The sequence below is a fragment of the Podarcis filfolensis genome (assembly GCF_964270895.1).
Source record: "Podarcis filfolensis genome assembly, chromosome: 1".
In the NCBI taxonomy this organism is placed as follows: domain Eukaryota; kingdom Metazoa; phylum Chordata; class Lepidosauria; order Squamata; family Lacertidae; genus Podarcis; species Podarcis filfolensis.
Window position 1 is genome coordinate 66,746,951 of NC_139604.1, and position 27,443 is coordinate 66,774,393.

At 44.4% G+C, this 27,443-nt stretch overlaps 3 protein-coding genes across 4 annotated transcripts in view; 1 reads left to right on the top strand and 2 right to left on the bottom strand.

Moving 5' to 3' along the window:
- Positions 1-2,950, bottom strand: part of INSC (INSC spindle orientation adaptor protein) — a 128,363-nt gene extending 125,413 nt beyond the window's left edge. The window contains exon 1 of the mRNA XM_083590161.1: positions 2,934-2,950. The gene's annotated coding sequence lies outside the window, so the exon portion shown is untranslated. The remainder of the gene's footprint in view (positions 1-2,933) is intronic.
- Positions 1-27,443, top strand: part of PSMA1 (proteasome 20S subunit alpha 1) — a 355,542-nt gene that overhangs the window by 226,690 nt on the left and 101,409 nt on the right. The gene's annotated exons all lie outside the window — the stretch shown is intronic.
- CALCB (calcitonin related polypeptide beta) lies at positions 15,947-24,256 on the bottom strand. 2 transcript variants are annotated; one of them, XM_083574889.1, is made up of 5 exons: positions 24,182-24,256; positions 22,453-22,548; positions 21,784-21,906; positions 18,614-18,798; positions 15,947-16,462 (listed from the first exon to the last, which is right to left on the bottom strand). In XM_083574889.1, exons 2-4 carry the CDS (start codon positions 22,536-22,538, stop codon positions 18,639-18,641), a joined length of 369 nt encoding a protein of 122 aa, XP_083431015.1. In that variant the 5' UTR covers positions 22,539-22,548; positions 24,182-24,256; the 3' UTR covers positions 15,947-16,462; positions 18,614-18,638. The 2 variants fall into 2 exon arrangements, with proteins under 2 accessions (XP_083431015.1, XP_083431014.1); XM_083574888.1 differs by having other exon boundaries at positions 18,614-20,887.

Here is a 27,443-nt window from a genome sequence, read left to right on the forward strand (position 1 = left end):
GCTCAATTGCTTAAGATAACTAAAGCACATCTTTCGGCACTACAGCCCTATACCCACCTGCTAAGAAGTTTCACTGAACACAATGGGACTTATTTCTGAGTAGATATGTATAGGATTGCACTTTCAATAGTCTTCTCCAAATGTATTGTTATGTGAACAAGCAGCATGCTGTCACATCCTGCTGAAAAGTTCCCAGTTCACTCTTCCCTTGCTTCTGCTCTTGACTACTGCTCATGGTTTGCTGGGAGAGCATGTCTGCATGTCACACGCAGTCAGCCTCCAGGTGCTTTCTTCCTCAGCATAGCAGCAGCAGGCTTGGCAGAGGAGTTAATTCCTAGAACCACTGAGTCGGAAAGGGACCTGAGGATCATCTAGTCCAACCCCCTGCAGTGCAGGAATATGGAGCTGTCCCATATGGGGATCAAACCTGCAACCTTGGCATTCTCAGCACCACGCTCCAACCAACTGAGCCATCCAACTGGGAGTTTTTGAAAGCAGTGTATAGATGTTGCTGGACTCCAACTCCCATCAGACCCAACCGGCATGACCAATGGTCAGTGATGGCAGGAGTTGAAGTCCAACAACATCGGCAAGACCACAGGTTCCCCATCCCTTCCTTAAAGCATGGAAGCAGGCCCTTAGGCACTTAGAAGGCGAGAAACCAGGTCACGAGCAAAGCAGGGTAACCTATCATCTAAGTTTCTCTGTTTTTCCAGGAACGGTTCCCATTTTAATAATTATTAATAATAATAATAATTTATTATTTATACCCCACCCATCTGGCTGGGTTTCCCCAGCCACTCTGGGGAGCTTCCAACAGAATATTAAAATACAATAGTCTATTAAACATTAAAAGCTTCCCTAAACAGGGCTGCCTTCTGTTCCATATCCTTCCCCCCCCCCCAAAAAAAACCCCTTTTGTTTCTACAGTGGTACCTCAGGTTAAGTACTTAGTTCGTTCTGGAGGTCCATTCTTAACCTGAAACTGTTCTTAACCTGAAGCACCACTTTAGCTAATGGGGCCTCCTGCTGCCGCTGCGCCGCCAGAGCACGATTTCTGTTCTCATCCTGAAGCAAAGTTGTTAACCTGAAGCACTATTTCTGGGTTAGCGGAGTCTGTAACCTGAAGCGTATGTAACCTGAAGCATATGTAACCCGAGGTACCACTGTATTTGGTCTTTTAAACTAGTCTCTTTTATTCTCGTTCCTCTCTGGAGTCTACTTGGTCTGCTTGGTTGCTTTTCTGCTAGGGGACGTTGCTTGCATTTTTACTCCTTAGTGCTATTCTACCTCCCTGCTGGAATAGGCCAATGGCCCATCGAGTCCAGCCCCCTGTTCTCACAGGAGCCTACCAGATAACTATGGGAAGCCTGCAAGCAAGACCTGAGTGCAACAGCATTCTCCATACTTGTGAGTATCAGCAACTAGTATTCAGAGGCTGACTACCTCTGACAGTATAGACAAAATATAGCCATTGTGGCTAGTCTTGAAAAAAGGTAAAGGTAAAGGTAAAGGACCCCTGACAGTTAAGTCCAGTCGCAAACAACTCTGGGGTTACGGCACTCATCTCGCTTTACTGGCCGAGGGAGCTGACGTTTGTCCACAGACAGTTTTTCCGGGTCATGTGGTCAGCATGACTAAGCTGCTTCTTGATAAACCAGAGCAGCACACGGAAACTCCGTTTACCTTCCCGCCAGAGCAGTACCTATTTATCTACTTGCACTTTGACGTGCTTTCGAACTGCTATGTTGGCAGGAGAAGGAACCGAGCAATAGGAGCTCACCCCGTCGTGGGGATTCGAACTGCCGACCTTTCTATTGGCAAGCCCAAGGCTCAGTGGTTTTACACCACAGCGCCACCCACGTCCCTGGCTCGCTTTATTGCCCATTAATTTGTACAATCCATCCAAGTTATTCCAGTTTCTTCGTGGACGAAATCAGGCCAGTTCTAAGTTCAGCCTAAGTGAGCAGGGAAATGTTTAAGCATCTGCAAAAACAAATGTACATACCATATTTACTCCATATTCAGTAAATACTTGGGTTATGCCACCAGGCAACCCAAAGCAAGCCATATGCAGCCACTGCTTCCACTGTTCCTTCATACTCCTCCGATATATATAGTTTAGCCCCCATTAATATCCTCTCATTGCACACCATTTGAGAAGTCTGAAAAGGCAGCCTTGGGATATGATCACAGTTTGCACTGCATGTATCTCACTAGACTAGCGGCACTGAAGAGAACATTGTCCGTTGAAAAGAATTGTCAGCAAAAGAGATCATATCTTTTTCAGACAGCAGAGTTTTCCCTCCCCAATACTTTTCCCCCTCTTTATTTCTCAGCTCAGATCTTTGCATATCTTTCTTGATGCCCAAGAAAACAGCATAATGGGAAACCCACACAGGAAATATCCCAAAAATATGCATGCGAGGAAGCCACGAGAAACTGAGATGCACATTCAACTCTCTGCGCTAGAAAGGTGTGCCTCTGTTTCTTTATCTGGAACAAGATATATTTTCAATTGGATTCAAAACTACGTTTGTTTTTTGCTGCTTTTGAAAGAAGTAAATGATCCCACATGTGGAAATTCTATGCTTCCAACATGAAATGCAGACGGGGCACACCCAATGTTGGTTTTTTCCCCCTAAAAGCAAGAAAAACCTACGCTTAAGAAAAGTGAACGGTATATATAATTAAGCAAGCCAATACGAATGCATCAAACAGCATTTTCTTTTCTTAGCTTAGTAATTGTCCCTTAAAAACTAAACTATCTCTCTACAGGATGTTAGTCTGGTAAATTACAGGTTTTGGCTGAAGTCTCTCTATTTCTCAGAGAACAGAAGGATTCGTTGCAAGATCCCAGCAAAGACAGAGTAGACTACACAGCTGACCCTGCTGCTTAAAGTTTCATCTTTTGAAAAACTCTATATACTTACAGTTTCTCACTTTCTTAGATTTCTGAAGAACAAACAGCTCAGTTATGTTTTCTCTAAACTAACCTGAGGGAATAAATCACCACTGCAATCCCTTTTGTAACCGCTTGGATCTATTCTTTGTCTCCCCCCCTCACGTGGCTTTTCCAGAAACTTCTGCTCTTTCCTGGATGGGAGCATTTACTAGAAGTTGATTTAAAGAAACAGTCCCCCTAGGCAGAAAGCAAAGGACTTCTTCTATCCACCTCCCATGCTCAGATTCATTAAAAGAGAATTGGGAGAAAGGCCTTAAGGATCAAGGCAAACAATAAGAGTGAATGAGTGAGTGAGTGAGTGAGGAGTACATGGAAGAAGAACAGGTGTCCTGACTTGAATTAAACTGATTTCAAAGAAGTCTTTTCTAGAAGCTGGAAACAGGGACTGGACCTGCAAAAAAAGGAAGGAAGGAAAGAAAGAAAGAAAGAAAGAAAGAAAGAAAGAAAGAAAGAAAGAAAGATCTGTGCAGCAACAGATTGATTCTTGATCTCTTTTTCACAGAACTATTCCCTGAAAGGATCCTACAGACAGAATGGGAAATTTCACAAGGAGGAGAGCCTACATAGTGGCCTACTTTGCTGCCTCCATTGCATCTGTTAAGTTGTGGGTGAACATATCAGACAACACAGCGATTTCTTCAAAGCAGCTCTTTATTTGTAAGCTGGAACAGAACTGAACAGAGGAGCTCAGTCAGCCTGCTTATATAGAGCTCCAGAACAACGTAACTGTAGCAACTTTCTAAAACTATCCAATCACTGAAAGTCACTTTCCATCCTTCATTTGCATACAAACTATCCAATCACTGAACATCACTTTCGATCCTTCATTTGCATAACTATCTACAGTATCCCCCTGCTGGCCCAGGGTGAGAATTTCAGTACATAACAGCATCCTTATTGTGCCATCCAGCAGAACTTTTCTGGGCAATGCAGGGTCTTTTTCCGTCTGGCCGGAAGGAGGGGCAGAACCTATAGTATCTCACTGTGACTCCACTGTTACAGCTGTTGAATCTCAAGGGGTGTCCAGAACACTGTCTAGTCTTGTTATGTTGGATGAGTTTCCGTTGGTAAGGCTTGAGGACCTAGGTGTTCCCTAACAACCTCTTTTCCTATCCTGGGCTGCAGCTCCTTCACTGCATCATTCATTCTATTATCATCAGGTTAAGCACTGTTTCCCTTTTGGGAGAAAATAGAGGCAGAGTAGGTGTTGAAGTAGTTCCACCATCTCTCTATCACTCAATAGCATGTCTCCACCTTCTCCACACAGGGGACCTACCACTTCCTGGTTCTTCCTCTTGCTTTGAACATAGCCAAAGAACCTTTTGTTATTATTTGTAACCTCTCTTGCAAGCCTCAGCTCATTCTGAGCTGGCCTTCTCCCTGCAAGTAGTGGCTGCTCATTTATACTCTCCCTTTGTGATTTGCCCGTTCTTCCATTTCTTATACATGCCCCTTTTAAATTAGAAAGCTCCTTATGCAGCCACCTCAGTTTCTTTAGATGCCTCCCACTTTCCTTCCTTTCTGGAATTGTTTGCCTTTGTGCCTTCAATATCTCTCCTTTGAGAAACTCCCATCCATCATGAAAGCCCTTCTCTTTGAGTATTTCTGGCCATGGGATCTCACCCAGTAGTTTGTTTCACTTCTCCCGCACCCAGAAACTACACTGACTGCTCTATGGTTTCAAGTGCAACAGTTGGGGGATGGGGGAATGGAAGTAGCTATAACACGAATGAGCTTTCTTTCAGGCTCTTTCCTTTGACTTGTAAAAAGAAGGCATTGTTACTGGTGATCAGGCTCATATCTATTTGTCTGAGATACTGATAATGCCTCCAAGGGCTTCTCATAAGTCTAGACATGTGTCTCAGTATGAATGTTGTGCAGAATATTAAGGTTCCGGGGTCCATCCATCTGCTCAAAGATATAATGAACTCTTCACTCAGCAAACCCTGTAATTATTCTCAGGATAGCTCTGAGGGCACCAGGCATGTATCATGAAGAAAAGGTTTCATTATCTCCTTAGCTTGTGAATAGGATCATTTTACGAGCATCCTCTGGGGAACGATTTCTTATATTGTTCATAGCCCCTTGGGGCAATTCATTTAAAAAAAAAAATTATCTAGGATTGCAAGCTGACCAAGGCTTGGCCTGCTCCAGTGACTTTTCAGCATTATCTATCAGCATTATCTAAGCTGAACTATGTGTAAAGATCAAGCTGTTGTCAAAGGCACAGCAGCAAAGGTCTGTAAAAAAGCAAGTTGCCAACCTAACCTTTTTACAAACCCTATAAAGCAGGACTGCTAATGACAGCCTCCCTCTCTGAGTACAAGAGGTGTTCCAACTGCTGCTACTACCTTTGCTGAGCCTTGGCAGAACAGGCTGGACTATATATATATTGTTTTAAAATGAAGGGTGATATCCAAAGACTTGCAAGGGGTCCGTGAAAGAGATATGCACTAACCCAGTTATTTTATCTTATGTTGTGTTTGTGCTCTTTCTGCTCTTTTTTCACACCCTGAAAGTCAGCATATAAAGTATGTGTGCAAGTGTGTCTCATCTAAAGATACATTTTAATGCTTCAGAAGCACTGTGTTATTCAAAATTATGTAGATTTGATAGATTAATTGGTCAAACAATGAAACTAGTATGTTTGATCAGTTACTGTTTCTTTAATGGCATGACAGCCCTGCTGTTCATGTGGTAATAATGATATATTATTATTTCTGAAGTGCTTCTCAAACAAAGCACATTATAATGAATAAAATTAAAGACAAGCCCTCTCAATTTCTAGTCTAATAATTGCTGCATGTAAGTGTGCTTGGGAACAGGTAGAGATCTAATGCGATCAGAATATTTTGTGTTGCATTACTGTTGCCATCAAGTGTATTCAACAGAACTTATTTCCTAGCCATTACTGCATAATTTAGAAGCAAATGAATTATTCAATAAAACAATACACTATTTAGTCTGGCATTATTTGCTGTCAACATCACACATTAGATTCTGCTGATAGCTTCTCCTTTTCTCACATAAACAATATTTGGACATCATTGCAGCAACTAAGGAGAAGGCTAGGGTTAGCAAGTGCTTCTAATATTAGAACTGAAGTTTAGAAGCTGCCTGTCACAGCTGTAGACTAGATAGAAATTCATCAGGGGAAACTTCCCTCCTCCTTGTTTTGCCATAGTGGGGAACATGTGATCCTTCAGATGTACTGAGATCCCATCAGCCTCAGCCATCACCGCTAATGGTCAGAAATAATAGGAGTTGCCATCAAAAAGCAGCATGTATCTCCAGGCCAAAGAGAAACTAACCTGTTGAATTTCTGAAAGCAGCACAGCTTTGAAGGCAGATTTCTTTTTTAAAACCTATGCAAGAGCAGTGAAAATATCCAGGCTCGTCATGGGATTCCATGTTTTTTCTGGTTTATTTCAGCAGAAAAATACTCTGCTTGTACAATTTTTTGAAACTACATCTGGGTATACATTTGCATCTTACTTGCCCAATTTGTACTATGTTTGTGAAGTAAATCTCTGTCTTGTGGGGGAAATAGTTCTTCACAGAAGAAAGCTCTGTTATCCAAGGGATAAGGAACATCAGTGCTATTTTTCTAGAAAAAGAGGTGCCGGAACACACCATGAACGCCTCCCTCGTTCTCTTAGAATGACAATGGTGCCCCCTCTGGGAGGTGCTAGAACTGAGTTCCAGTTGGAAAAAAAGCCCTGAGGAACATCAATGCCATGGGATGCATTTAGTCCTCTGGAATTCCATGACTGGTCATCAGAACTCTTCCCAGGCCACACCAATAACCACCCCTGATTTTGCACCCTCCTTGAATGCTTTTCACTGGCTGGGCTGTGTCATTGAACTCTGACAATGCTTCTGAACTGGGTGGAGGATAGCCCTTAGAACTAAACCAATGAAACATTTCCAGTGTAACAATGAAACAGACCCCCAAACGTACACTCTTGAGAAGATCAGTCTGGTCAAAAACGTTTTCCATGAATACTTCCAAGAGCAATTGCCCTCCCCTTCCAAAAATCCCAAGATCCCAGTTGGCTAGGCCGCTGCACCCTCAGTTCCCTGATGGACCTATCTGAGCATAGCTGTCAACTATTTAAAGGGAAATTCCCTTATTCCGAATAGGATTCCTCGCAAGAAAAGGGAAAAGTTGACAGCTATGTATCTGAGAAGGGCGGAAAATGTCTATTAGACCAGGTGTGGGGGAAGTTTGGCATTCCGGATGTTGCCGAATTAGAGCTCCCATCCTTGCTGGCCACTGGCCATGCTTGCTAGGACTGATGGGGGTTGTATTTCAGCAACATTCAGTGGGCCAAAGTTTCCCACCTGTATGAGACTAAGAAAAAAAACAGGTGACCTGGTGCTGCTTCTCCTTTCTAGAGTGCTTTTTTTTTAAAAAAGTCCCATGCTAAGGGGTGGGGGGGACAGATGGACTGCTGGCTGCTTCTCTCTGACTTGCAAGCCTCCTATTTGTCCCTGGACCGTTGGCTCCCCCATTCAGCCCTGAAAAAAGCTGAACAGATTGGTAGCAACTGCAACCCCCTCCATGCAAGCTATTCCCATTAAGGCAACCCACAGAGGGAGGGGCTTTGTAGGGAAGGGTCATGATGGCTCAGTGGTAGAGCAACTGCTTTGCATGTACCCATGTTCAATTCCTGGCATCTCCAGGTAGGGCTGGGGGAGACCCTGGTCTGAAATCCTGGAGAGCCGCTGCCAATCAGTGTAGACAATATTGCACTAAATGGACCAATGGGTTTGACCTAAAGCAAGCTCAGCTGTGAGGGATCCATGCTGGGGCAGAAGAAGGGCACAAGGTAGGATTTGGCATCTTCTTCCTCCAATTGCACCACTCAAACCCCACATTGTGAATAACTATATGTCTGTACTTGTAATTTAGAATCTCTATTATATTCATGGACCACATCAAAACATTGCTGCTGCCGTTACTTTCACCAATTGCATATGAAAAGCTCGTTAAGATTCTGGAAAGGATTTCAATGCCTTCTTCTATGGAAAAGGATATAATCAGTCTGAACAGTGCCCTATTGTGTTACAGCATGAATGACGTATTGTATAAGATGAGAAAACGACTGTAAACAGCCATCTCATATTTTTAAGTGGTAAATGCTGCACTCGTACATTCTATGTCTCCTATGCCCTCTAGCTTCAAAAACTTGCATTTTTCACTCCTTAACTTGAAAGTGTTTACAGTACTTCACTGCTATTTTTCAGTTTTATGGGATTGTTGTCTAGAGATACAGAGCAGGGAAATTGTCTCACTTTGCTTCCATGTACAGTTATAGAACTGCAAGTAATTCAAACATGCATCAGTTGAAGTGGTATAGCCCTCTCAGGAGATGGTTACTATTGGTCTGGAGGAAGATCTGATGCAAAGTGCCCATGTCAAAAACTCCCTCTGGATGGGAAACTTGAGCGTCAAGGAAAAAACTCCTTTGTTATAAAGAGAGAGAGAGGGTAGCTTCCAGTGTAAAATTGGACCATGTCAGCTAACACAATTTTTAATTAGCTCTATCTGTGATTTACAGTATTGTTTTTATATCTTCCAACTCTTTTTGTCAGGGAGATAAAGGTAAAGGTAAAGGGACCCCTGACCATTAGGTCCAGTCGTGACCAACTCTGGGGTTGCGGCGCTCATCTCGCTTTATTGGCCGAGGAAGCCGGCGTACAGCTTCCGGGTCATGTGGCCAGGATAACTAAGCCGCTTCTGGCAAACCAGAGCAGCGCACAGAAACACCGTTTACCTTCCCGCCGGAGCGGTACCTATTTATCTACTTGCACTTTGACATGCTTTCGAACTGCTAGGTTGGCAGGAGCAGGGACCGAGCAATGGGAGCTCACCCTGTCGTGGGGATTCGAACCGCGACCTTCTGATCGGCAAGTCCTAGGCTCTGTGACATTTTTCACAATTGGGGAGTTGCTTTGGTATTGATTATAAATCAGAATTTCTTCTATTATATTTGAATCAATGAATTGTATCTAAGGGAGTCGATGGATCTATGGTCCATTGTTAACGTATAATTCACCAACCTTCCATAGTGTAAAGATGAAGTGTGACACCAAAGTGGGGAAGTGTCTTTGATATATACACAATTTTGTTTGGCTTCTGGGATCAACAACTGTATAATGCATGTATTAGCTATTTGATTACATGTGATTGGTTTCATGAGTGTTTTGTATATTTGAGGTGTTTTTGCAGATGCATACTATTCCCTAAAATAACGACACTTGAATTTTATTTATATATTTTATTTAAAATATTTCTATCCCACCTATTAATTTATTATGTCTGACTAATCCTATTTTTTAACTGTTTTTGCATAGTCATCTCTCTAAAGCCTCCCCCCTCCCCATGAATTAATGAGGCTTAAGTGGATCTATACTGCTTTTTAATCCTATCTTCTGCACTATCTAGAAAAGAGTACATTATGAATAGTTACACTGCTCCACTAACATGAAAGTTAATGTATTAGTAAGTATTTATAAAGGATATGCATTGCAAAAGGTTTGGAAACAAAACAAAAGATCAGAACATTATTTAATTTCATTAGGATCCCAATTTCTTCAAAAGGGTTCAAGGCAGATAAGAACTGTGCAACTCTTTGGCATTAAAAAGAAACAAGATAACAATTAAATGTCAATTGCAATCAGTCTGGATTGACACAAACAATTCAATTCCCCTGTAAATTTGGTTAAAAAAGAAAGATAGGCACAGCACTATCTTCACAGAAATGGAATCTGGTCCAAAAGATTAAACAAAGGCTTAATCAATTTAAACAATTAGGAGTGTCCTTGTTTGAAAATGCTTAATAGTTACATACAATAACTTCACTGTTCGCAAACTATTTTTGTTTGATCACAGGAGATAACAGGAATCCAAATATGTTATGCTGTGGCGGGGGGATATCGTGAGGGAGGGAAACTGCTTCATGGACCATCATTCACTGAAATATTGAAAGGAAACATCAAGGTGCATGCAGAATATCTGCTGAGATGCTCAGAAGGTCCACCTCCAGGTATATGCAACATATGGAAAGAGAAGGGAAGATATGGAGGGGAAAATAGGAGCCACACACCTTCCATCTCTGGCCTCCTCACACTTCCAGGTCCCACCTCCAATGTCCACACATTCAGTGCAACATCTGAAAGGGAGAAACAGTACACACAGAGATGTGGTCTCATACCCCATAATATGATTGGGAATCCTGCACAATCAGGGTTTCCGACTGCATGGAAAACCTATACATATACAACTGCATTTGTATGCACTCCCTTTCAGACATCACACCAAATATGCAGAGATGATGATCTGAGGCAAGGCTGAGAGGCACATGTGCATTAGGGGCTGGGTCACAGGGCTACTTGCCTCTCCACACAGCGGATATGTGAGTGGTCAGAAATATTCTGAACATCCATGAAACAGTACTGACCTTGGGGTAGTGAAGCCTATGATACTGAGAGACTGAGCTGACATCACCGCATGAAACATGTCTGAACATTCCAAGTTTTCAGGAAGCAACCCCACTTTTGTGAGGGAAGGGAAAGTCGTCAGTTTGGCTGGGATTAAATTTCATACAGGTCATACAGCTTTGTAGGGCAGCCAGAAGAAAAATATCTGATGAGGGAGATAATGGGAGGGAAGATAAAATAGAATGCCAAGGGTAAGTGAATAAGGGGTGGGGGAAAGCAGTGTTTTGAGATATATCACCAGGCAAAAGGCCTTCTCAGCAGTGGCGCCTGCCGTGTAAAATGCCCTTCCATCAGATGTCAAAGAGATAAATAATTATATGACCTTCTGTAGAAATCTGATGGTAGCCCTGTATCGGGAAGCTTTTAATGTGTGATGTTCTGTTGTGTTTTTGTATATTCTGTTAGAAGCCACCCAGAATGACTGGGGTAACCCAACCAGATGGTGGGGTACAGAAAATAAACTCTTGTTGTTGTTATTGTTGTTGTTGATGATGATGATGATGATGATGATGATGATGATTTTGGCAGAAACTGTACTCCACATATGAGTTCTTTATTCTCCGGTGAGAGCCAGGACAACAGGCTTCCTTCACTTAGTGAAGAGGTGGATGGGCCACAGCTGGGCATCCTGCATTGTCAGGGCATGACTCCTTCTCAGAATCATAGAATTGTAGAGTTTGAAGGGACCCCCCAGCAATGTAGGAATATGCAGCTGTCCAATATGGGGATCAACCTGCAATCTTGGTGTTATCAACACCACACTCTAACCAACTGAGCTATCCTACTTTGCATTCCTGCTGATCCAGCCATGTCTTCTAATAAGCAGAACCCGGATAGAACTTAAGGAGTCACGGAGCAATGTGCTATGGCCAAAGCACACCTCCCTACTCTCTCTCCCACATTGTATTGCCATCAGGGCAGGATGCTGTGTTAATGCCCTCCTAACACACCAGTCGGGGCACATGCCCTCCCCTTACCCCCTCCCTCGATCTGGGCCTGGTTTTGCAGAAGTGCTACTAATACTTACAGCTCAAACAAAAATAAATGTGAGCCACTGGAGAGCTGCCTTTCTGAAATCCAGGTCAGTAATATATTCTCAGCAAAATCTGCCACCCTGTAAGTGAAACCCTGACCCCATTAAGGCAAAACATCCATGGATTTCAGAGAGCTGCAATTTTCACCTTGTGGCCATGGTAATTATCTATGTTCATGCAGGAAAGAATAAAAAGTATACATAGCCTTACATTATCTAAATAGTTTTTTTTTAAATATATATATATAAATTACCCACTCCACATGCAGACATTCCATCTGCTAATTATACATGGCCGTGTTGGATGTGATCGCTAAAACCAGAATATACTGCTGTCTGCTAAATTTTGCTTTTGGCAAGGTTCTGTGACAGAAACAATAGCATTAGCCCTGCTTAGTTCTTGCATAGAAAGCTAGGAAGGCTTTCACAAAGATAAGTTCAATTCATCCAATGAGAGATAAGCAAAGAGATGCAAATAATGAAAATTACCGGACAAAGTGGATGAAGGTGGGTCCTTGAGTTAATTATGTGAGCAGCATCATATTGCATAACAGAAGCTAGCTTCTCTCCCACATCTGCTTTACCGTCAGAGCGCTACACTAAGACCATCTGGTGTGATTCTGTGAGTCAAAACATGCTTAAATTTACATCAGTTGTCCTACATAATGAGGGGTGTTTGGGTGCTGCATATTAGAATCACCTAGAACAGCCTTCCTCAACCTGGTGCCCTAAAATATGTTGAGGGACTACAACTCCCATCAGCCCCAGCCAGCATGGCCAATAGTTAAGGATGCTGGGACAGGATATGCTGGACTAGATGGGCTGCTGGCCAGATCTGGCAGGCTTTTCTTCTGTTGTGTGAAGGTCTACTATGTGCGCACTTGTGAAGGAGCCCATGGTCTGGAGCATGGAAGGCAGGTTGAGAGTATAGGAGTAAAAATTGTAGGAGAGGAAAACAACAGTGACCTTACTGTGGGTGTCTGCCATAGGCCTCCAAGCCAGATGGAAGTCTTGGATGATGCCTTCCTAGAGCAGATTAGCAAACATTAAAAAAAAAGGAAAGATATAGTAGTCATGGGAATCTTCAACTTCCCCAATATCTGTTGGAACACAAACTCTGCCAAGAATGTAAAGTCCAACAAATTCCTCAGTTGCCTCACTGACAATTTCATTTCCCAGAAGGTGGAGGGGGGAATAAGTGGGTCATCTATCTTGGATCTGGACCTCACCAACAGGGAGGAACTGACTGATGAAGTGGGAGAACTGGGAACCTTGAGAGGAAGTTATCATGTCTTCCTGGGTTTCATGATAGAGAGGCAAGGGAAATCTGAGTGCAGTTGGACATGCACTCTGGTCTTTAAGAAGGCTGATTTCAAAAAACTTAAGGATTATGGGTGAGATCCCATGGTCAGAAATACTCAATGAGAAGTGAGTCCAAGATGGATAGGAGTTTCTGAAAGGTGAAAAGGTACAAATACAGGTGATTCCAACAAGAAAGAAAAGTAGGAGGCAAAGTGTGGCTGCATAAGTTGCTTACAGATGAGTGGAGGTTTAGGAAGGGCATGTATAAGAAATGGAAGAAAGGGGAAATCGCATTGGAGGGGTATACACAAGAAGCCAACAGCTGCAGGGAGAAGGTCAGGTGGGCCAAAGCTCAGAATGAGCTCAGACTTGCAAAAGAGGTTACAAATAATAATAAAGGTTTCTTCAGCTGTGTTCAAAGCAAGAGGACGAACAAAAAAGTAGTAGGACCTCTGAGTGGAGAAGATGGAGAAATGCTGTTGGGTGACAGAGAGAAGGCAGAACTGCTCAACATCTACTTTGCCTCTGTCTTCACCCAAAATGAAAGCAGTGTCCAACCTGGTGATAACAGAATAATAGATGTAAGGAGGGAGCTGCAGCCCAAGATAGGAAAAGAGATGGTAAGGGAACACCTAGCTACTTTAAATGAATTCAAATCTCCAGGGCCTGATGAGCTGCATCCAAGGGTTCTAAAGGAGCTCACAGGTGTAATTTCAGAGCCTTTGTCTATTATCTTTGAGAATTCTTGGAGAACAGGTGAAGTCCCTACAGACTAGAGGTGGGCAAATGTTGTCCCCATCTTCAATATGGGGGGAAAAGAAGACCCGGGTAATTACCGACTGGTGGGCTTGACATCTATACCAGGGAAGGTCCTAGAGCAGATAATTAAATGGCTGGTCTATGAGCACTAACAAAATGATTCTTTACCAAGACCCAGCATGTGTTTCTCAAAAACAAAGAAGAGTCTCATGCTGTGGACATAGTGTACAGTATCTTGATTTCAGTTGGCATTTGACAAAGTCCCCCATTACATTCTTGCAGAGAAGCTGGTAAAATGTTGGCTGGACGAGGTAACTGTTTGGTGCATTTGTAGCTGGTTGACTGACCAAACCCAAGGAGTGCTCACTAATGGTGCCTGACTATCATGGGGGGAAATGACAAGTGGGGTGCAGCAGGACTCTGTCCTGGCCCTGTTATTTTGTTCAATGTTTTTATAAATAACTTGAATTAAGGAACTGAGAGGATCCTCATCAAATTGGAGGTTGTAAGCAGAGGTTGCATGGCCATCTGTCATGGATGCTTTAGCTGAGACTCCTGCATTGCAGGAAGTTGGACTAGAGTCACTCGATGACCATTGAGGTCCCTTCCAACTCTACAGTTATATGATTCTATGATTCCATAATGGTCTGCCCTGAGTTGATGGAGCTGGCTTTAGAATCAGCTTTCATTTGCGGTGAACTACACATCATTCATCTGACATTCAGTATTTTTAAAAGCAGGGGGTTCATTTTCTTTCTATTATTATTATTATTATTATTATTATTATTTATATCCCGCCCTCCCCAGCCGAAGCTGGGCTCAGGGCAGCTAACAAAAACAAAATAGTACAACAATCTAAAATCATTTCATTGTAAAATTAATTCAACTCAAAATGATGACAACCATTAGGCTAAAGTTCTGTGAAGATTGCCAAAGGAGGGAGTCAGGCTGTGCCCTGACCAAAGGCCTGGTGGAACAGCTCTGTCTTGCAGGCCCTGCGGAAAGATGTCAAGTCCCGCAGAGCCCTAGTCTCTTGTGACACTTCGTTTTAAATATAGCTTTAGCCAAGTTTTCTGGTGATCATTTTCCCAGTTTCCCACTCCTAAGCAGAAAACCTCTTTCCAGGAAAAGACAAAGTGACAGCCTGGTCAAATTGATTTCAAAGGAGACTGGTATTTCAGAGCCTTACAGTCTGAAATAGCTTCTCTGTGTATTCAGCATCTTTGTTACACCAGATGCAGAGCTGGCCCACCTATGGGGCAAGGTGAGGTTGCTGCCTCTGGCAGCAGGATCCAAAGGGGCAATGGAATCTGGCCTACAAGGAATGTGTTACCCGCTGCTGTTGCCATGCTGGCACCAATGGTTGAGGTGAGCTCTTTAGAGGCCAGACCAGCTGCCTCCTCAGCACCTCCCCTGGATGCCACCTCTACAGCAGCCTCTCTGCAAATAGGTGGTGTTGCTGGTTTCCTCCCACCCTTACTCCCAGTGTAGATCTTTATCCCCCACCCCTTTGTTCCTGATTTAGATCTTCATTCATTCTTTCTTCCCTGGCTGGGAGGCATCATTTTGGGGTTTGCCTCAGATGCCAGCCCTGAGCAGATGGATGTCTTCTGTTTTGTGCTTCCTTATGATACCCTCGCAGCATCTTTACTCACAAATCTCTTTTGCCAAGTTCACTGTGTGCTAAGGACTGAAGTTTAAATATACTTAGAGCTCAGTCCTATACACGTCTACATGGAATTCACTGAATTGAGTGGATTTGCATCCTGGTAAGCATGCCTAGGATTGTAGCCTAAAACTACCCAACAGCTAGGAATGTATGTTTTCTGCAATCCTTGATAAGCCGGCAGGTTCTCCATCTACATCAATCAGCGTTTGTGAACCTGGTGCTGCCACCCCCAAGTTTTGGACTACAGGCTACAGCATGGAGACTGATGAGGCCTGTAATCCAAAACATCTAGAAAGCAGCTGATATACATTGTCACACTCAGTAACAAAGGGAAATACTGCGTGGAGAGAAAAACATTAATTTCTCCGTCTTATCCATAAGAAGGTACATTCTTACTTGCTGTAGCACACAATGGCCATAGCCGTGACTAGGGTTCCATTGTGCTGGGAGCAGACACGGAACCAAAAAAAAATTGGCTTTACATATGAGGGTGTCTGCAAACAAGGGATTTATTGGTTTTGAACATTCAAATTGTTGCTTTCTGTTAATATTCTATAGCATCAGACATTAGATAGAACATCCAAGTGCCGTGCTGAAATTTAGCAAAGCTCTGTTGAATCTGATATCCAACAGTGACCACTGCCAAGAGTTTCAAATATCTGCATAGTAAATTAGCAATAAAGAAAATGTTTAAATGAAAGATCAGTTTCTCAATCCATGTGTATCTAAAATACTTTTTTTAATCTTGCATAAATTCACAAATGATACAATATTGTAAGTGTATTTTTTTAAACATACTGTACAATCATGTCAGTTAACTGTTTTACATCAAGGCACAGCACACCATATCTTACAGATATACCTTGATAGGCAGCAGTTTAGTGTAATCCCCGAGATTTGGCAGTATTGCCAAGATAAATAGCATGGGTCATATTTCACAGATATGCTAGAAGATAAATAAGTAAATAAATAGATGCTGTCACATTTTATTTGAAATAGAACTGCATATAAAAAGAATATACAATAATTTAATCTGAATAATTATCTTGAGATATATATATCTCTTATATATATAACAGAAGTGCTTCAATTTAATTTCAAAACAAAAACATTTCTTCAATATTAGAAGGATGCAAAAATGAGTCTTTTATTCGGCCATCTTGATTTATGGAAGAAAGTTGCTTTCAAGAGAAATTAAAAGGCGTTTGCTGCTCAGTTTCATGGCAATCTGAAAGAAATCAAATTAGATGTTACACAAATTTGATAGAGCAATCCTATGGAGAGGAGGGTGATCTTTGATGGAGCTACCTACTCCCTACCATGTAGCTTTTCTATTCCTGCTATTTCTTGGGGGGGGGGGGTTGGGGAGAGAATGACGGGCTTCAAGGTGAAAGCCTTTCTTGGCAAACACGCCAAACACCCTGTGCCAGGCCCCAATACCAGTACAGCAACATTGGTGGTGGCACTTTTTTCCACTGCATCAGGTAGACCTCTGGCAGTGCTGGGAATTCCAGGAAAGTCCATGGCATCTTGGCCCTCTTCTCAGGGAGCATTGGGCTGCTTTCCCCAAAAATATATTTTCAGTTACCTGAACATTAGATGGAAGACAGGACAAGCTTATCCATATGTCTCAGAAATGACCCACTGAGTAATTAGGAGACTTTGGTAACTGATTGCCACGCCTCATACAAAAACCATCAAAGGTGTTTGTTTTAGGGAGCCTTTGCTGGAAGGATATTGGGGCAGTTATGATATGCCTAAGGATGACCAGATTCATTTTTCAGCATTTAAATTAGAAAAAAATACATTAAAAATGTACTATCTCACAAGTCATCTATTCAGATTGGTGAGATATTAGAACCTCAGGCAACCTAAATGATGCAGAAAACAAGGTGATCCACTTCTACAATATCTGAGCCATCTCAGGAGCAGCCTTGACAAAAGTGAGTCGAAGGACAGGAAGAAGAAGAACTCAGAAATTGTTTGGGTGGCCTGAGAGCAACACCGTATTCTTACTACTTTTCTGCACTGATGCCAACTCACCCCATGCTATTATGCTAGAGGAGAATCTTAAGCCAAGGCCAGGGATCTAGAGTGCCCATTCCTCACCCTTCAACTTGGAAGGAAAATCTGGAAGCATTCCAGGAGAAACACAGCTAGCAGGCAGTGCCAGTTCAACATCCATTTCAACCCAGTGGGAAAATCTCCATGCAGAAATATACAATGCTGTGGTAACAGCACAAGGAGGCAGCACCTTAAACACTGGTTTAGGAAAGCAAATCTAGACATACAGAAGTAACAGGTGCTTTCTCTCTTTTCTTAGCTATTGCTGATTTTAATTCCTATTTTGAATGCTTTTATAGACTTGTTTTTAACTGTTTTTAAGCAAGAATTTTAATGTTCCATATTTATATTTTTTAAACTGCTTACAGATTGTTTTAACAAACAAGTGGTATGCACTTTTTGTTAAATAAATAAAATAAAATAAGGGGAAAGTGGTGGGAGCCTGAAGCTTTCTCCCAAACCTAACTCTAACTCCAGAGGTATGTGGAAAGACTAGAGTACAGGGAAGTGAGACAAGAGTATGGAGTCTCACCACCATCTTCACCTCTAAAAGAAAATCCTACCGCTCCCATGACATTTCACACATTTCATTCACTAAACATTAAATGGCAGTAGTTGGGCAGACTAAATGCATGGCAAGTAACACAAGGATTCTAAACGCAACCCCAGAATGCCTACATTGCATGTTAAGATGTACATGTCAATAAACAAATAATTCATTCTGTTTTATGATTGGTAATTTTGGCTTCCATGAAACATCCATTACTTGGCCAAATAATTTCAGTTCTTGTAGCTAAACCATTTCAGCTCCAATCCTAACCCCCACTGTATACAGTGAGGCTTACTTTTGAATAGGAATGCATATTAATATCAAACACAACTATGAAGATCTAATTCTGCTATGTTTATTCCAACTAAATATTAAGGTGGAAAAATGACCATCTACATACTTTCTCCCTAATATCCTCCTGAATTTGTTAAAAAACAACAACCCACAAGTAATTTATTGATGAGAGGGGATGGTTTTTTTTAAGCCAAGATGGAGAACCTGTAGTCTTTCAGAAGTTGTTAAACTACAGCTTTGATCATCCCCAGCTAGCATGGCCAATAGTCAAGGGGTTACAGGAGCTGGAGACCGACAAAATTTAGAGGGACACAGGCTTCCTATCCACAGGTGAAATCCTGCTCCTGATTTGAGATTTTGCTTTTCATACTCAATGAGGTCCAGAAGTCATATGACATCCAGCCAAGCACTGAAATTTATATAAATCAGTAAGACATTGATATTGCTGAAATATGTCTGTAATGCACTTACCATATTCCAGGGGTCATTCAGCAGATTACATCTGGACATTTCTTCTTCGCCTGCCAAAACCTTTTGATCCAACGTTGGTGGGTACAAAGTTGTTCTTGCCCACTCCTCCTGACCTACTCAGGAAGTCTGCCAAACGATGGGTCACACAGGTGGCTGTGTTGCATGCCCTCTTCTGAGTTGTCACGCTGTTTTCCGAAAGAAAGAATTCAGATCTGAGAAACAGAGCACATCTTTCAACAACACCACGTTTTATAAGCAAAATCCTGGAAAATGCCTGAGAAGATAAAATTGTGCTGGTACTTCATATCCATATTTAAAAGATTTCTATATTCGGTTTGCTCAGGCTTGAAGTAATGGACTTCTGAGGTGCTATAATGACAGACTGCATTTCAAAGAGTCCTTGACATTTGCTCTATGGCTTCCCAGATATTTCTAACCATCAGAGATATTACAATCCTCAGCCTGATCGCTCAGAAGTAATGCTTTTGGATTCAACAGATGTTGTCTGTAGTCAGGCAATGCAGTGGGCAGATGACTGCCTCTGAAAATGCGGTTAGACCTGCTTAAACAGAAGTGAAGCACATTATCTCAGTGCTAACCAGGAAGCAAGTATGGCTAGCCTTGCAGTCCTTATAATGGAATCCTATGCACAACTGGTCAGAAGGAGGCCCCTCTGACTACAGTGGGTCTTATGAGTATAAGCTTGCTGCCTTGGTGCCCTGGAATTCAGCCAAAAGGCAAATCATAGCATACTGGCACAATGGCACAAATGCCATCTGTTGGGAGAGTAAGGGTGTGAGAAAGATGCCTTCACTTCCTGTTTGTGGGCTTCCCAGAGACATCTGATTGGCCACAACAGGAAACAGGATGCTAAGCTAGATGGGCTGTTCTCATGTTCTCAACCTTTCAAAACCAATCACTTTTAAATTCCGCTGGTTTCAGTGGAAAAATAAGTACTACCAGGGCTTAACTTTGTCTGGATTACACTCGGTACAATAAAAAATACTTGGGATGTTTAAATTACAAGCAGACACACCTTGTAAATCAAGGCAGTCTGTACAATGTAGCCACAAGGGATATTGAAGAAGGCCCCATTCTCCACATGTTGTTAGCCAATATAAATTACTCCTGCACCTTACATAGCTTCATGCAAGATCAATGAACAATGAAATAGAAATAAAGTATTAAAGTTCTTACCTGGATGATTTCAATCAGAATATAACTTTGGTAACTGGCTAACATTTCTAATATTTGCAAACTATGTATTGTACTGCTACAAAGAGTATAATGGGTGACTGATTATATATATATATATATATATATATATATATATATATATATATAGTCAGTGTGAAGTTTCCCACTGACTTCACTGGAGAAAAATTGTCACCCTGCGTATTCATCCTGCACTGAGCAAATACCTTGCATTTTAAAATACTTATTTAAGCATGACTCCAAAGCAGTCACCCTGAGCTGAACACCATTAAAACCATGCCTAGAAAAGCCATCTTTTTATTTTTATTTTTATTTTTAACTGATTTCCACCATTCATAATTAGAAAATAGACCTAATCCTTATAGAAAAATAGGTTTATTGAACAGTTGCATGGTCAGGCATGAAAGAAACATTTATTTATTTATTTTACAATGCGTAGCCAGAAATCAAAGGATTGTTATTTGTAAAATAAACATCTAAGAAAATCAATTGAAAATTCGAGGCAATGCTAGTCCTTACTCATTTTAATTTGGCATGTGCTATTCCCCAGTTTCAGCCAAGTCCCACCCCCCCACCCCAATATATGTGTTATATTCTTAACAGCTGCAACCCTAAGGATGTCTACTCAGAAGTCAGTCCTATTTGACTAAATGGGATTAACTCTGGGGGGGGGGTGTATGTATGTGTGTGTGTGTGTAGGATTGCAGCCTGAATTTCCTAACTTGAAGTTGTTTCACTCCACATTCTCACTCAAAAATAGATTCAAAAGAACATAGCAAAATTAGCAATCAAGGTTAGATCCACATGCATCAAAAAAAGAGGAGGAAAAAATATAAGAGGAAGAGGAGATGAGAGCCAATCTAGTTGTTTCCGAAGGCTTCCTCATAGTTTGCATAGCGTTCGTTTTCCAGGTCATTCAGCACATTCCTTTTCTTGCCAGGAGTTCCAGCCCCGACGTCAGTACGAGGGTAAGTTTGCAATTTGTGCAATTCTTGAGACAGTTTGCCCAACACACAAGTGCTCAGGTTGGCACAGCGTTTGGAAATAGGTCTATCCAAGCTGCAGGGGGGAAAAACATGCCGAACAAAGTAACAGAAAACCATGCGCAGTCATCATGCCTTGTTATATCCCATCCCCACCCCTAGCCCAGACTCAACGAAAACCACAGCAGGAGACCAAACGACCAACAAATAGGCATTTAAAAACAACACAAGACAATCTCGACGCAGTGCCGGCGCAACAAGGTCCATGCAAAAGGGCTCTGTCGGAAGGAGGATCGGGCTGTAGTAAATGGCGAGTGATTAATCGCTCGCTTGCTTGGGATGCTGACAGCGATCCCGGCGGGACGCGGGGAGGGACAGTACAAGATCATCCGGCATGCATGGTGAGTCTCATTCATCAGCATGCTTTGCAACCGGAGCTCATTAGGGAAGTGCAGGTGCAATTGCAAGACTCGGCCTGGAGAGGGAAGGGGGCGCTGCGTGCACTTGGAAGGCCGCCTCGCCTCTTCTCGACGGCATGCACTGACTCGGGCGCGCGCACAAGCTTGAGTTGTGATAAGAAGAACTCTGTGCATTTCTAACGGGGGGTGGAATAAAACCAGACGTACCTCTTGCTGCCCCACTTTACTCTAACCCCCTCTCTTTCAACTTGCAAGGCCTCTCTTTTTTACGGGAAGAAAAAGTAACTCAAGAGGAAGTAACCCAAAAGAGAGCAAGTTAAGAAAAGAGCAATCTGAAATCCCAGTTCATGGCTATCAGAGTGGGATCATCAGGATGGCGGGACCCGTCTCGCAGGAGCTGGGTCTGCACATCCCAGGGAGGAAAATAGGTCCCATCAGCTGATCTGCCAGGAAAGAGCCCGCACTCCCAGAGAGGAGAGTCTCCAGCCCCCCGCCCCGATCCCCGCTGCGACCACCCCTTCCTACCTCCCCGTCGACCTGTCGCTCTCCTTACCTGTTCCCTTCGCTCGCCCGCTCCAGCTCTTCCCCCAGGTATTCCTTCACCAGCGCGCTTAACAACCGCCGGGCTTCGTAGTCGCCAATGCTCCCTCGGTCTGTGACAGGCTCCAAGCCAGGTCTGTGGGGAGGGAGCGAGGGGGGAGAGCTCAAGGCCAGCGCCGCTCTCTCAAAGGGAGGGGTGCTCAAGGGGGAGGGGGCGGGAGGGTCCTTTTTCCAACCCAACTCATCGATCTGCTTGGGGGGGGAGGGATCAGAGCACCGCACACGTGTAACTCGTCCATACACACGAGACCACGCTCGCTGAGCTTGTTAACTGGGCGTAGATTGCCCTCCCGTTTTCTTCCTTAACGAACACAGACGAGTGCCCCTGTTTCACCACGCGCTGAAAGGCGTGGGAGGTGGGGGAAGCCTTTTTCCTTCCCTGCATCACCCCCACCCACTCCACTAGGCTAATCCGTTTCAAGGGATCTCGCCCAAGCGGGCAATCGCGCGCACTCGCGTCCCTCGGCGCCAAACCTTCTGTTGCCCGCCCCCTCTGCAGAACCGGCCGCGTTTTCTTTCCAAATGCCGCCCCAGTCGCTTTTCTGGCGATAGCCAAGCCAAAGAGGCGTTCAAGAGAAGTCTCTGCATGCAGACCCTTGTCTTCCCGCTCGCTGCCTCTTACCTTAGCGGGACTGCGCGGGAGCTGTCCATCAGGCACACCACCAAAGCATAGACAGCCAGGAAGGAGCACATCTTCACCATGGCCATAGCGTTGTATCTGCAAAATCAACAGGACTGGCGTTCAGAGAGGGGCCATTTCCCACGCTTTGCATCCCATCCATAGCTGTCAACTTTTCCCTTTTCTTGAGAGGAATCCTATTCGGAATAAGGGAATTTCCCTTTTAAAAAAGGGAAAACGTTGACAGCTATGATCCCAGCCTAACGCTGGAATCCTGCGCAAACTCACTTGGGAAGAAGCCCCCCACTGGATTACGGCCAGCTCTGCGTTAGCATGCCTAATAGGATCGAGGTTCTAAGGATGCTTTAATTTCCTAGGTTTTTTTAAAGGGGGGAGGGTCATGGGACCATCTATTTGCATCGAGGTCCCCACCCCACAATTTGGTAGGATTTGTGTGTGTTTTATTTTTGGAAGTGTGATCTACAAAGAATGTATACGTCGCCAATGCGTAGAAAATTGGGAAGTTTCGCAGAGTTGATATGTAACTGGAGGACAGAAGGCATCCAGGTCAACTTCATCAACAGATGGGGACCAGTACTATGAAATCGTTGATAATATTCACGCAATGCTGGGAATCGTGTCGAGCGCGAAAGATCAAGGGAAACGAATAAAATGCGGCCAGATCCGCATTTATAACTGCATGTAGAAATTTTGTGTATTTTGTTTTAAATTGAAAAGAAGGGTGGGGAGACATAATCCTTTGCGCTGAAATAAATGATTACTTGAAAAATGGGGGGGGGGAGTTGTCCTCATTTAAATAAATAGCCCTGTTACGGAAATGAGGATTTAAAAATTGTTTCTGAAAAACAAAATCCAGAAATTATATGGAATATAATAAGCCCGGCTCCTCACATTTGCATGGCTCTTCAGAACAGACATTTGCATATGCAATACTTTTGTTTAAAGAGCTCTGTGGCACCTTAAAGGAAACTAATATATTATGCCAGGAGTCGTGTCTCTAGTGTCCAGATGAGTTCATTACGGTGAAATCCTATATATAGCTACTCCCATTGAATTCAATGGAGACATCTTCCTAGTAAATGGGTATAGAGATGCAGCCCTACTCATTTTGTAAAACGGTTCATTTCCCCCTCCCTGCCACGCCTCTGTGTCCAACACCTTCCTGCACCTGATGGAAGCAGGCAGTTCCCTTTTATTGCTCAGACTGCAATAAAATAGTTTGAAGGTGCTACGAGATTCTTCTTTGCTGCAGCAGTTACTCTCGGGGGCGGTCACACCCAGAGGAGCATTCCCAATTACACGAAATTAGGTTTCTTGAAGGCATCTCCCACGTGCCATTTTTGCACGACTCTTATTGAACAGACGTGATAAAATACTCAGAATTAAACGGGCAGCCTCTAGTCTACACGAACGAAAGGGAGATTTTCCCCTTGCAGAATGGGAAATGGTTTTAAACTGCCGTTCTGCAACCTAGACGTTTCTCTGCGCTCACGCCTTTTCCAAAGCAAGTGACTAATAAATAATACCTGTCAAAGCATATCTGGGAAAAGTCGTTCTGCTCAAGAATCCAAGGAGAGAAGCACGAAGACGCCACAAGACCCAGCATCAGCCTAACATCCTCCAAACTTGAGGAGTTGCAAGTTCTCCGCCACTGAGAAGCCTTTTCAGCACTCCCTGGACTGGAAAGTCAATAAAAGGAGAACGCACTTACCTTCAGATGCAAAGCTTGTTGAGGAAAGCGTAGTGCAGGTGGCGGCCTCGGTGTGCGTTTCCCAGTCGTGATGGTCTTCCGTGTCCAACGACCCCCTTTTATATCTACCGCCAGGGCAAAAGTGTGTAGGCGTTCGACGAGCTGCCCGCCAGCCAATCAGCACCTCGGTTATCAACTATAAAACCAATCCACGCTTGACCACGAAACCCCAGCTCCCGAATTACGTCATCCTCCAGTCACTGAGTATTCCATTCACAAAAAAAATTGCCAGTCATTTAGGCACATCTGATAGGTTTATTTGCATTGAGGTCATCGGACGAAGAGAGAGAGAGAGAAAGGGGGGGACGCGGGGAGGGGGGAGCGGGACATATCAGACGATTAATGAAATGTAAGGGAAATCGTCTCGAGTCATTAATAATATCCAGGCCACCCCATACTCTCATCCCTACAAAATCTACCGTATCTTTTTAATGAACAAACCCAAAGGGCAGGTTATTTACTTATTAGAGGCGACATCTACTGCAAAAAATGCTGCATTGCAGAAAATGGAAGTTGGCAGCTTTCCTTTTTAAAAACTTCTTTGTATATTACAATGGCCATAGTGGTGCTAGTGGATGTGTAGAGAATTCGGCTCTTGACGTTTATTACGGAGTTGGCATCCATCCCTGAATAAGCGCAAGGCTCTCTCTTCACCAAAACCCAGCGAGCATTTCTCTGGGAAACACTTTTACAATTCACAGTCCTTTTTATTCCACACATTAAACAATGTACATCTCTATCCTATGCATGTTTACTCGGAAGTAAGTCTCTCAGTGCTCAACGGATCTCACCCCCAGCTAAGTGTACATAGGATTGCAAACCTTATTTGCAATTGCGATCCGAAGCACAGGGAGGGGATATTTAGGATTACACATAAAGGCCACACCGTTCCTATACCTGTGAACGTGACAGTGACATATCGCCTAACCTGCTTCGCAGAATACCCTAGAGAGCCTTTATAAACCCTTTATAAAGGTTGACATCCCATGTGAAGCTACTTGAGAGTAAGACCTCAACAGTGACTTACTTCCGAGGAAGCATCGGTAGAATCCTGCTGCCCCGGTATATTTCCCCGAGACACCGAATTTAACAAAGCTGCGTTTCCTGTGTAAAATGCTTAAGGTCTGGTCACTTTAGTAAGGGCGGGGGGCCCTAACGAAGAAGCCTGCGGGTCGATGGGAAGGATCAACGAAACTCCATTCAAACACCAAGTCAGGAGAGTCACTCGTGTTGCCCTCAGGTTAATTTTTGCACAAGCATCAAAGGAAGCTGAGGTGCTGAAACCTTTGAACACCCTGCCCCCGGCATCTAAATCACACTAGGCAGAAAACCAGAGGCAGCCTGATGATCCATAACCCCACTCCAACCATTGAATAAATGGGGATTGAATCAATGGGGGGGTGCCCTGGTGTAAAAGCAGACCCTTTACCTGTTTCTCACGGGGAAGATAGCGGCTATTCTCCGTATTTCTGAATAAGGATAGTGATAAGTGCATGTATTGAGTTATACAGTGGTACCTCGGGTTAAGTACTTAATTCGTTTCGGAGGTCCGTTCTTAACCTGAAACTGTTCTTAACCTAAAGCACCACTTTAGCTAATGTGGCCTCCCGCTGCTCCCACGCCGCGGGAGCACGATTTCTGTTCTCATCCTGAAGCAAAGTTCTTAACCCGAGGTACTATTTCTGGGTTAGTGGAGTCTGTAACCTGAAGCGTATGTAACCTGAAGCGTATGTAACCCGAGGTACCACTGTATATTTAAGATCTCTGCATTGTGGAGATCCGCCGCCAACACTTCGAGCGCGTTTGCCTTGCTCGCTGCAGCAGGTCCCCCTGGAGAGGGGGGTGCAGTGCGGACCGGAGGCGCCCCCGAGGGCAGCGCTGCCCCGCGCAGGGACGGGCTCAGGGCGTCCCGAGCCAGTCAGCCCGGAGTCTGCCGGAGAGGACCGACCGCCGCTCGCCTGCTCTCTCTGCCCAACGCAGAGTGCCAAGAAAGAGCCCCCGGTGGGGCATCGGGGGGGGCGCAGCTCCCCGCGCCTCTTGCTGCAGGAGGTGGCAGCGGACAGGCCGTCGGACCACACGCACGCCAACCCCCCTCCTCCCGCCCGCCGGGGTGCGTGCCTGTTCCCGGCTTGAAGTGGTCACGTTCCGCCCGGCAGGCCTCCAGCTGCTCGGCGGAGCCGCGGGCACTTGGAGCGCCAAGCGCCGCGTCCGCAGCGGAGGTGGAGGAGGAGCGGCGGGGGGCGAGGAGCGACAAGGGGCGAATCCATCACTCTCCAGGGGACTCTTAGTCATGGCCTGGCCGCCGCCGAGTCGTGCCTGGCGCGGGGACACCTGCTCCTCCCGGCAGGATGTTTGGGTTCCCGGGAGGCGCTAGACATAACAATAACAAGCCACCTTCGCGAGGAAGCCGGAGGGGGAGGGTGTGTGTACTTTTCCCCCTTCGAGGGGCGTCCTTTTTTTCTCGAGAGGGAAATCTCGTAATCCGCGGGAGATCCGTCTCTCATCGGAAGCCGGATAGTTACAGATCGCCTCGTCTCCTCTTTGCGCCTACACAGCGTGGCATCTTCACTTGAGAATCAAACTGCGTTTCCTCCCCCCGCCCCCGCTCAATCCCCTGTAGGATTAAGAGGATTCCTGGTTTATCAATCTTCCTTTGGCAACCGGAGAAGTCCCGGCTCCGTCTCGAATTTGCTACGGGCACGTGGGGGCGGGGCCAAAAGAGGGCGGGGGAGGGGAGGTTGTTGGCGAGCTTGTTTGCAATAGCTAAAGTCCAGAACACGTCCGATTTCTCTCTCCCTCGTCTTTCCTAAAAACTTAGCAGGGGCTCCCCGGTGCCCTCGGGGCCAGCGCGGGTCTCTCTCTGCTTGGCGCCTGGATGATCCCACGTGCAGGTGAACCTGGGATCGGGGAAAGGGGGGGGGGGCGCAGGCGGCTTTAGAGGCGCCAGGGAAGCGGCTGTTGCTCAAACAGCCCGGTGTCTGGTTAGATTCCTGAGCTCTAGAAACCTTTCCCTGCCTTTCAACGGTTCTCATTTGTGGCTGGGGGAGCCGATACAGGCTGGGCAGCAGCAGGTAGCTAAGGTGTGGGGGCAAGGATCGTCCCTGAGCATCATTCTAAAATAGGGTGGGGGCGGGGGGGGAGACTTTCTCCACAGCCACCCGGGCCTCCTGCCACGCTATTTCTCTCCTCCCAGTCCAGACCCAGCCAGACAATTTCTTTTCCA

Coding starts and splice junctions, on each gene's coding strand:
- CALCB (XM_083574888.1), bottom strand. CDS start 22,538: ATGGCCATGGTGAAGATGTGCTCCTTCCTGGCTGTCTATGCTTTGGTG. Junction 21,907..22,452: donor TCCCGCGCAGTCCCGCTAAG/GTAAGAGGCAGC, acceptor CCCTCCCCACAG/ACCTGGCTTGGAGCCTGTCA. Junction 20,888..21,783: donor CGGGCGAGCGAAGGGAACAG/GTAAGGAGAGCG, acceptor TCCCCCCTGCAG/CTTGGATAGACCTATTTCCA.